Below are 11,568 nucleotides of genomic sequence, written 5' to 3' on the forward strand. Positions count from 1 at the left end.
AGATCAGAACCAACCAACACACAGAAGAAACCCACAAAACCAGCATGGCAACACAGGCTACAGATCAAAATAGAAAAACTGAGAAAAGACATCGGACAGCTAACACAATTTATAAGAAATGAAATCTCGGAAAAAAACGAAAAAAGTTAGGTAAAATCTCACAACAAGAAGCGATAGAGCAATTAGACGAAAAGAAGCAGAAATTACAAGCATTAGCCAAATGACTCAGAAGATACAAAAAAAGTGAAAATAGAAGGAAACAAAACCAAACATTCAACACAAACCAAAAGAACTTTTACCAGACAATAGATAACACACACATTAAAATAAACAATCCACCAAACATAACAGACATGGAACACTTCTGGAGCAACATATGGTCAAACCCGGTACAACATAACAGGCATGCACGGTGGATACAAGCAGAAACAGACACATACAAGATGATACCACAAATGCCTGAAATGATAATTTTGCAACATGAAGTCACCCAAGCAATTAATTCTACTCACAATTGGAAAGCCCCTGGAAATGATAAAATAGTAAATTTCTGGTTAAAGAAGTTCACCTCAACACATTCACATCTAACTAAATTATTTAACAGTTACATTGCAGACCCATAAACATTCCCTGATACACTTACACATGGAATAACATATCTGAAACCTAAAGATCAAGCAGACACAGCGAACCCAGCTAAATATCGCCCCATAACATGCCTACCAACAATATACAAAATATTAACTTCAGTCATTAAACAGAAATTAATGACACATACAACACAGAACAAAATTATAAATGAAGAACAAAAAGGCTGTTGCAAAGGAGCACGAGGATGTAAAGAGCAACTGATAATAGATGCAGAGGTGACATATCAAGCTAAAACTAAACAAAGGTCGCTACACTACGCATACATTGATTACCAAAAAGCTTTTGATAGTGTACCCCACTCATGGTTACTACAAATATTGGAAATATACAAAGTAGATCCTAAATTGATACAGTTTCTAAACATAGTAATGAAAAATTGGAAAACCACACTTAATATCCAAACAAATTCAAATAATATCACATCACAGCCAATACAGATTACGCGTGGAATATACCAAGGAGACTCATTAAGTCCTTTCTGGTTCTGCGTTGCTCTGAACCCACTATCCAACATGCTAAATAATACAAATTATGGATACAATATTACTGGAACATACCCACACAAAATCACACATTTGCTATACATGGATGATCTAAAACTACTGGCAGCAACAAATCAACAACTCAACCAATTACTAAAGATAACAGAAGGATTCAGCAATGATATAGGTATGGCTTTTGGAACAGACAAATGTAAGAAAAATAGCATAGTCAAGGGAAAACATACTAAACAAGAAGATTACATATTGGATAACCACAGCGACTGCATAGAAGCAATGGAAAAAACGGATGCCTATAAATATCTAGGATACAGACAAAAAATGGGAATAGATAATACAAATATCAAAGAAGAACTAAAAGAAAAATATAGACAAAGACTAACAAAAATACTGAAAACAGAATTGACAGCAAGAAACAAGACAAAAGCTACAAATACCTATGCCATACCAATATTGACCTACTCATTTGGAGTAGTGAAATGGAGTAACACAGATCTAGAAGTACTCAATACACTTACACGATCACAATGCCACAAATATAGAATACATCACATACATTCAGCAACAGAAAGATTCACATTAAGCAGAAAGGAAGGAGGAAGGGGATTTATCGACATAAAAAACCTACATTATGGACATGCTGGCAGGTCGACAGACATACAAACAAACACAAACATACACACAAAATTCAAGCTTTCGCAACAAATTGTTGCCTCATCAGGAAAGAGGGAAGGAGAGGGAAAGACGCAAGGATGTTGGTTTTAAGGGAGAGGGTAAGGAGTCATTCCAATCCCGAGAGCGGAAAGACTTACCTTAGGGGGAAAAAAGGACGGGTATACACTCGCACACACACACATATCCATCCACACATATACAGACACAAGCAGACATATTTAAAGACAAAGAGTTTGGGCAGAGATGTCAGTCGAGGCAGAAGTGCAGAGGCAAAGATGTTGTTGAATGACAGGTGAGGTATGAGTGGTGGCAACTTGAAATTAGCGGAGATTGAAGCCTGGTGGATAACGGGAAGAGAGGATATATTGAAGAGCAAGTTCCCATCTCCGGAGTTAGGATAGGTTGGTGTTAGTGGGAAGTATCCAGATAACCTGGATGGTGTAACACTGTGCCAAGATGTGCTGGCCGTGCACCAAGGCATGTTTAGCCACAGGGTGATCCTCATTACCAACAAACACTGTCTGCCTGTGTCCATTCATGCGAATGGACAGTTTGTTGCTGGTCATTCCCACATAGAATGTGTCACAGTGTAGGCAGGTCAGTTGGTAGATCACGTGGGTGCTTTCACACGTGGCTCTGCCTTTGATCATGTACACCTTCCGGGTTACAGGACTGGAGTAGGTGGTGGTGGGAGGGTGCATGGGACAGGTTTTACACCGGGGGCGGTTACAAGGGTAGGAGCCAGAGGGTAGGGAAGGTGGTTTGGGGATTTCATAGGGATGAACTAAGAGGTTACGAAGGTTAGGTGGACGGCGGAAAGACACTCTTGGTGGAGTGGGGAGGATTTCATGAAGGATGGATCTCATTTCTGGGCAGGATTTGAGGAAGTCGTATCCCTGCTGGAGAGCCACATTCAGAATCTGATCCAGTCCCGGAAAGTATCCTGTCACAAGTGGGGCACTTTTGTGGTTCTTCTGTGGGAGGTTCTGGGTTTGAGAGGATGAGGAAGTGGCTCTGGTTATTTGCTTCTGTACCAGGTCGGGAGGGTAGTTGCAGGATGCGAAAGCTGTTGTCAGGTTGTTGGTGTAATGCTTCAGGGATTCCGGACTGGAGCAGATTCGTTTGCCACGAAGACCTAGGCTGTAGGGAAGGGACCGTTTGATGTGGAATGGGTGGCAGCTGTCGTAATGGAGGTACTGTTGCTTGTTGGTGGGTTTGATGTGGACGGACGTGTGAAGCTGGCCATTGGACAGGTGGAGGTCAACATCAAGGAAAGTGGCATGGGATTTGGAGTAGGACCAGGTGAATCTGATGGAACCAAAGGAGTTGAGGTTGGAGAGGAAATTCTGGAGTTCTTCTTCACTGTGAGTCCAGATCATGAAGATGTCATCAATAAATCTGTACCAAACTTTGGGTTGGCAGGCCTGGGTAACCAAGAAGGCTTCCTCTAAGCGACCCATGAATAGGTTGGCGTACAAAGGGGCCATCCTGGTACCCAGGGCTGTTCCATTTAATTGTTGGTATGTCTGGCCTTCAAAAGTGAAGAAGTTGTGGGTCAGGATGAAGCTGACTAAGGTAATGAGGAAAGAGGTTTTAGGTAGGGTGGCGGGTGGTCGGCATGAAAGGAAGTGCTCCATCGCAGCGAGGCCGTGGACGTGTGGGATATTTGTGTATAAGGAAGTGGCATCAATGGTTACAAGGATGGTTTCTGGGGGTAACGGATTGGGTAAGGATTCCAGACGTTCGAGAAAGTGGTTGGTGTCTTTGATGAAGGATGGGAGACTGCACGTAATGGGTTGAAGGTGTTGATCTACGTAGGCAGAGATACGTTCTGTGGGGGCTTGGTAACCAGCTACAATGGGACGGCCAGGATGATTGGGTTTGTGAATTTTAGGAAGAAGGTAGGGGTGCGGGGTGTCGGTGGGGTCAGGAGGTTGATGGAGTCAGGTGAAAGGTTTTGTAGGGGGCCTAAGGTTCTGAGGATTCCCTGAAGCTCTGCCTGGACATCAGGAATGGGATTACCTTGGCAAACTTTGTATGTGGTGTTGTCTGAAAGCTGACGCAGTCCCTCAGCCACATACTCCCGACGATCAAGTACCACGGTCGTGGAACCCTTGTCCGCCGGAAGAATGATGATGGACCGGTCAGCCTTCAGATCACGGATAGCCTGGGCTTCAGCAGTGGTGATGTTGAGAGTAGGATTAAGGTTTTTTAAAAAGGATTGAGAGGCAAGGCTGGAAGTCAGAAATTCCTGGAAGGTTTGGAGAGGGTGATTTTGAGGAAGAGGAGGTGGGTCCCGCTGTGACGGAGGACGGAACTGTTTCAGGCAGGGTTCAATTTGGATAGTGTCTTGGGGAGTTGGATCATTAGGGGCAGGATTAGGATCATTTTTCTTCATGGCAAAGTGATACTTCCAGCAGAGAGTACGAGTGTAGGACAGTAAATCTTTGACGAGGGCTGTTTTCTCAGGCTTGTCTGACATTTGGCATAACCCCCAAAGGCCTCACACTTAAAGTTCCCATCTCTGGCTGCAACCCTTCTTTCCATCAGTCCTATACCAGTTCCAAACTGAACAATCCATTGCCCTCACCCACCTAATCCTTCACCTACACATCAACTCAGCCAATGAACACACCCGTCAACTCCTATCCTTAATAAAAGTCCTCAATCTTTCGTCTCCCACATCCACACCGGCTATTCAGAGCATCCTCCTACAGGCCAACTGCAGATTAGAGCAGCATGCCACTCTTCACCTCAAAAAACTATCCAATCTCCTGGTTTCCCACCTCCGGAAAGGCAACTCACTCACCCTTCACAACCTTTCCAGCAAACCTCAACCACCTCTCATTGCACACAAACCCAGTCTCTCCCATCTACTCAGTCTCCCACTTCCAGCTCCACTCCCTCCAAAACCTCAAAATTCCAAGCAACACAATCCGGCACCACAACACCCTAATTCAGTAGTTAACCTTTCCCCCAAACCTCTCTCCCAATCTGAAACCTCTGTCCTATCCAAAGGCCTCACCTTCAGCCCCACTCCCAGATTCAACCAAACAGCCCTCGTCAAAGATTTACTGTCCTTCACTCGTACTCTCTGCTGGAAGTATCACTTTGCCACGAAGAAAAATGATCCTAATCCTGCCCCTAATGATCCAACTCCCCAAGACACTATCCAAATTGAACCCTGCCTGAAACAGTTCCGTCCTCCGTCACAGCGGGACCCACCTCCTCTTCCTCAAAATCACCCTCTCCAAACCTTCCAGGAATTTCTGACTTCCAGCCTTGCCTCTCAATCCTTTTTAAAAAACCTTAATCCTACTCCCAACATCACCACTGCTGAAGCCCAGGTTATCCGTGATCTGAAGGCTGACCGGTCCATCATCATTCTTCCGGCGGACAAGGGTTCCACGACCGTGGTACTTGATCGTTGGGAGTATGTGGCTGAGGGACTGCGTCAGCTTTCAGACAACACCACATACAAAGTTTGCCAAGCTAATCCCATTCCTGATGTCCAGGCAGAGCTTCAGGGAATCCTCAGAACCTTAGGCCCCCTACAAAACCTTTCATCTGACTCCATCAACCTCCTGACCCCACCGACACCCCGCACCCCTACCTTCTACCTTCTTCCTAAAATTCACAAACCCAATCATCCTGGCCGTCCCATTGTAGCTGGTTACCAAGCCCCCACAGAACGTATCTCTGCCTACGTAGATCAACACCTTCAACCCATTACGTGCAGTCTCCCATCCTTCATCAAAGACACCAACCACTTTCTCGAACGCCTGGAATCCTTACCCAATCCGTTACCCCCAGAAACCATCCTTGTAACCATTGATGCCACTTCCTTATACACAAATATCCCGCACGTCCACGGCCTCGCTGCGATGGAGCACTTCCTTTCATACCGACCACCCGCCACCCTACCTAAAACCTCTTTCCTCATTACCTTAGTCAGCTTCATCCTGACCCACAACTTCTTCACTTTTGAAGGCCAGACATACCAACAATTAAATGGAACAGCCATGGGTACCAGGATGGCCCCTTCGTACGCCAACCTATTCATGGGTCGCTTAGAGGAAGCCTTCTTGGTTACCCAGGCCTGCCAACCCAAAGTTTGGTACAGATTTATTGATGACATCTTCATGATCTGGACTCACAGTGAAGAAGAACTCCAGAATTTCCTCTCCAACCTCAACTCCTTTGGTTCCATCAGATTCACCTGGTCCTACTCCAAATCCCATGCCACTTTCCTTGATGTTGACCTCCACCTGTCCAATGGCCAGCTTCACACGTCCGTCCACATCAAACCCACCAACAAGCAACAGTACCTCCATTACGACAGCTGCCACCCATTCCACATCAAACGGTCCCTTCCCTACAGCCTAGGTCTTCGTGGCAAACGAATCTGCTCCAGTCCGGAATCCCTGAAGCATTACACCAACAACCTGACAACAGCTTTCGCATCCTGCAACTACCCTCCCGACCTGGTACAGAAGCAAATAACCAGAGCCACTTCCTCATCCTCTCAAACCCAGAACCTCCCACAGAAGAACCACAAAAGTGCCCCACTTGTGACAGGATACTTTCCGGGACTGGATCAGATTCTGAATGTGGCTCTCCAGCAGGGATACAACTTCCTCAAATCCTGCCCAGAAATGAGATCCATCCTTCATGAAATCCTCCCCACTCCACCAAGAGTGTCTTTCCGCCGTCCACCTAACCTTCGTAACCTCTTAGTTCATCCCTATGAAATCCCCAAACCACCTTCCCTACCCTCTGGCTCCTACCCTTGTAACCGCCCCCAGTGTAAAACCTGTCCCATGCACCCTCCCACCACCACCTACTCCAGTCCTGTAACCCGGAAGGTGTACACGATCAAAGGCAGAGCCACATGTGAAAGCACCCACGTGATCTACCAACTGACCTGCTTACACTGTGACGCATTCTATGTGGGAATGACCAGCAACAAACTGTCCATTCGCATGAATGGACACAGGCAGACAGTGTTTGTTGGTAATGAGGATCACCCTGTGGCTAAACATGCCTTGGTGCACGGCCAGCACATCTTGGCATAGTGTTACACCATCCAGGTTATCTGGATACGTCCCACTAACACCAACCTATCCGAACTCTGGAGATGGGAACTTGCTCTTCAATACATCCTCTCTTCCCGTTATCCACCAGGCCTCAATCTCCGATAATTTCAAGTTGCCGCCACTCATACCTCACCTGTCATTCAACAACATCTTTGCCTCTGCACTTCTGCCTCGACTGACATCTCTGCCCAAACTCTTTGTCCTTAAATATGTCTGCTTGTGTCTGTATATGTGTGGATGGCTATGTGTGTGTGTGCGAGTGTATACCCGTCCTTTTTTCCCCCTAAGGTAAGTCTTTCCGCTCCCAGGATTGGAATGACTCCTTACCCTCTCCCTTAAAACCAACATCCTTGCGTCTTTCCCTCTCCTTCCCTCTTTCCTGATGAGGCAACAATTTGTTGCGAAAGCTTGAATTTTGTGTGTATGTTTGTGTTTGTTTGTGTGTCTGTCGACCTGCCAGCACTTTCATTTGGTAAGTCACATCATCTTTGTTTTTAGATATATATTTCCTACGTGGAATGTTTCCCTCTATTATAACCACTACATTATGGACAGGTAGACAATTTAAGAAAATTCTTTCTAGAACGAGCAGAAACTAGCAAAATACACAAGGCAATCACTCATATAAATACATTGGCTACACCACTGCAATTTCATAACCACTTCTACAACCCTTTAGATCACATAACATCAACAGACATGAAGAAAGTAAATTGGAAAAAGAAAACACTACATGGCAAGCACCCGTGTCATCTAACACAGCCACACATCGATCAAGACGCATCCAACACATGGCTAAGAAAAGGCAATATATACAGTGAGACAGAAGGATTCATGATTGCAATACAGGATCAAACAATAAACACCATGTATTGCAGCAAGCATATTATTAAAGATCCCAATACCACAACGTATAAATGCAGACTTTGTAAACAACAAATAGAAACAGTAGATCACATCACAAGCGGATGTACAATACTAGCAAATACAGAATACCCCAGAAGACATGACAATGTCACAAAAATAATACATCAACAGCTTGCCTTACAACATAAACTTTTAAAACAACACGTTCCTACATACAACTATACACCACAAAATGTACTGGAGAATGATGAATACAAATTATACTGGAACACAACCATTATAACAGATAAAACAACGCCACATAACAAACCTGACATCATACTCACCAATAAAAAGAAGAAATTAACACAACTAATCGAAATATCCATATCCAATACAACAAATATACAAAAGAAAACAGGAGAAAAAATTGAAAAATACATCCAACTGGCTGAGGAAGTCAAAGACATGTGGCATCAGGATAAAGTTGACATCATACCAATTATACTATCAACTACAGGAGTCATACCACACAATATCCACCAGTACATCAATGCAATACAGCTACATCCAAACATATATATACAGCTACAGAAATCCGTAATTATTGATACATGTTCAATTACCCGAAAGTTCCTAAATGCAATATAACACATACCGTACAGTTACAAGGAAGTGACGCTTGATCAAGGTCCGCGTCACTCCATTTTTAACCAGACTTAACGTCTGAGAAAGTGAAGATAATAATAATAATAATCCAACCTTTTGTGACTGGTACTTATCTTCAACAATTTTTTTCAAATATACCTCAGTGTTCTCCAGTCAGATGACGACCTGTGTTCTGACTTGGAAGTGCACATCACCTTGAAGCCCTAAGCAACACTTAGGTTTTCAAGGCCCAAAATGCCTATTTCACCTTAAGGGACAAGCTTTGCATCGAGCTACAATGACTGAAAGAAGAAGGAATACTGACTCTGGTAACCAAATGTCTGTGGCCTATTCTTATGGTAATAGTTGAAAAATCAAATGGGTCTTTGTGAATTTGTGAGGATTTTAAGTCCATTGTGAATGCATAGTCTGTCATCAATGGCTATGCTGTCCTGAAGAAAGATGGTAAAAGTTGCCAGATTCATACTGTATGCAAAAACTGACCTGAAAGAAGGCTACTTAAAACTACATTTGGATGATGTCTCCATGTGTGTCTTAGTCATTAATACCCCATTTGGCATTTTCCAATACAATTGCCTGTCCTTTGGCATTGCTAGTGTGTTAGAAATATTTCAACAATATTTGGAGCACCTGATGTTAGGAGTTCTGAGTACAGCTAGTTATCTTGATGAAATCCTTGTCACTGACAGAACTGTGAAGGAATTTGCAGCAAATTTGGAAGTCTTACTCACAGTTGTTGAACAACTTAACCTGAAATGTAACAAAGAAAAATGATCTTTTCTTGTGCTACTAGAAAAATATCCAGAGCACATTTTCAGCGCTTCAGGGAAACACACCGCTTCACACAGTGTAGAGGTGATGCAAAAGCTGCTGATTCCTAGTGATATTGGTCAGTTGAACTACAACCAAAAATTAATTTCCCACACAGCAAAAATTGCCAAACTGCTCCATCAGCTACTTGATTAACACGTTAAACAGCATTGTTCCCCCAAATATGGTAAAGCTTTTGTGGACTTATAAGCAGAATTCCTCAAGCCATTGCACCTGATGACTCATGGTCCTACAAAGTTACAGTTCTTTGTGACAGATGCGTTGGACTATGGTATTGGGGCCTTTCTTTCTCATGCAGTTAACAAGATGGGACACATTATTTCATTTGTCTCAAAAACTCTCATATCTGCACAATGCAGCCACAGTCAAATAGAAAAAGAAGCTTTGGCAATCATCTATGCTCTCAAAAATTTCTTGGCAATGTATACAGTAAGTGTTTTGTTCTTTTAACATGTCATAAGCCACTTCTGCCATTGTTTAACTCTCATACTAATGTAACTAACAACAGAGCCCAATGCCTGCAACATTTGGCATTGTTCCTCTTTCCATTTATTTTATTTATTTATTTATTGTTCCATGGGACCAAATTAAGGAGAAGTTTCCATGGTCATGCAACGAATCAATACATGAAATTATAACATGATATTAGAAACAGATAAAATGGAATATAAGAAACATATTCAGGCAACAAGTTGTAAGTTTAAATAAAGAAAATCAACAATGTAACACTGGAATTTGCTTAATTTTTCAGTTCTTCCAGGAGCTCCTTGACAGAATAGAAGGAGTGAGTCATGAGGAAACTCTTCAGTTTAGACTTAAAAGTGTTTGGGCTACTGCTAAGATATTTGAGTTCTTGTGGTAGCTTCTTGAAAATGGATGCAGCAGAATACTGCACTCCTTCCTGCACAAGAGCCAAGAAGTGCATTCCACATGCAGATTTGATTTCTGTCTAGTATTAACTGAGTGAAAGCTGCTAACTCTTGGGAATAAGCTAATATTGCTAACAACAAATGACATTAAAGAAAATATATACTGTGAGGGCAATGTCAGAATTCCCAGACTATTGAATAGGGGTCAACAAGAGGTTCTCAAACTTACACCACATATAGCTCAAACAGCCCATTTTTGAGCCAAAAATACCCTGTTTGAATCAGAAGAATTACCCCAAAAAATAATACCATACGACATAAGCATATGAAAATATGCGAAGTAGACTACTTTTCATGTTGGACTGTCACTTATTTCAGATACTGTTCTAATGGTAAATAACGCAGCATTTAGTTTCTGAACAAGATCTTGAACATGGGCTTTCCACAACAGCTTACTATCTATCCGAATGCCTAGTAACTTGATCTGTTCCATCTCGCTTATAATATGCCCATTCTGTCTGATCAAAATATTGGTCTTTGTTCAATTGTGAGTTAGAAACTGTAAAAACTAGGTCTTACTGTGATTTAGCATCAAATTATGCTGCTACAACATCCTTTACCACTCAACAACACAACATAAAAACATGAACACTTTATCATGTGTCCAAGTAGGGCAGAATCCCAACAATGCTGTGCCATAGATCTGCTTCCACACAGATTCATCCTTCCAGCCCTGTGGCTTAACTGTAATCAATATTCCCCTTAGGACAGTGCATGGGTAAGATGTTCTCCAGGGTCTGCCAACAATAGGTGCTCACTCACATCATATGCCTCCTCAGGATGGCCATGGTCAAGGTCCAACTGACAGATAAAACCCACTGCTGCAAGCATCTCAATCAAGTACGCCTTCACAAGGCTCATGCGGCCCCGACAGAAGATTTCTCCTCAACTTTTGTTTCAGATCTGGTCTGCCTAGCATCTGGGAGCAACAGCCACTGACACTCTCAATATCCAGCAGCCTTGGGTCTCATGGACACCAGTCTCAGCAGCTGATGAAGTCAACCGGGTTCAACACTTCCTCCAGGCATCAGCAGCAGTGATGCTGACATCTGATGTGCCAAGATGTGTCATCATCTTTCCTCCAGCAGAGGCAGGGGAGGGATGTTATGTCTTGGTACACAAACCATTGATATAACAGTACAGTGCCATGAGTTGCATACACAAATTCAGGGGCCATGACCAATGTACCATAAACAAGTGCACCTGTACATCATCTGTAACACCAGGTGTGAAGACAATTCAGGATGCCACCAATGTGACTCAGAGCACTCACCTTGCCAGCTAGTAGCAGCAGCATTGTTCCTAGGTGGTGCAGCTAGTGTGAACCTATTTGCCTCCACTACAACACAATGTCACAAACAGTCAGCTACA

At 43.2% G+C, this 11,568-nt stretch overlaps 1 protein-coding gene across 2 annotated transcripts in view; it reads left to right on the top strand.

The window, feature by feature from the left end:
• Positions 1-11,279, top strand: part of LOC124619451 (loricrin-like) — a 202,699-nt gene extending 191,420 nt beyond the window's left edge. Inside the window, exon 3 of one of the 2 annotated variants that reach the window (XM_047145841.1) lies at positions 11,099-11,271. In XM_047145841.1, the coding sequence (XP_047001797.1) occupies positions 11,099-11,136 (38 nt within the window). In that variant the 3' untranslated portion in view covers positions 11,137-11,271. Of the gene's footprint in view, positions 1-11,098 lie in introns of both variants that reach the window. The other variant, XM_047145842.1, reaches the window with a different exon arrangement.
• The last annotated feature ends 289 nt before the right edge of the window (positions 11,280-11,568 follow it).

The sequence above is a fragment of the Schistocerca americana genome, chromosome 6 (assembly GCF_021461395.2).
Source record: "Schistocerca americana isolate TAMUIC-IGC-003095 chromosome 6, iqSchAmer2.1, whole genome shotgun sequence".
Lineage (NCBI taxonomy): Eukaryota > Metazoa > Arthropoda > Insecta > Orthoptera > Acrididae > Schistocerca > Schistocerca americana.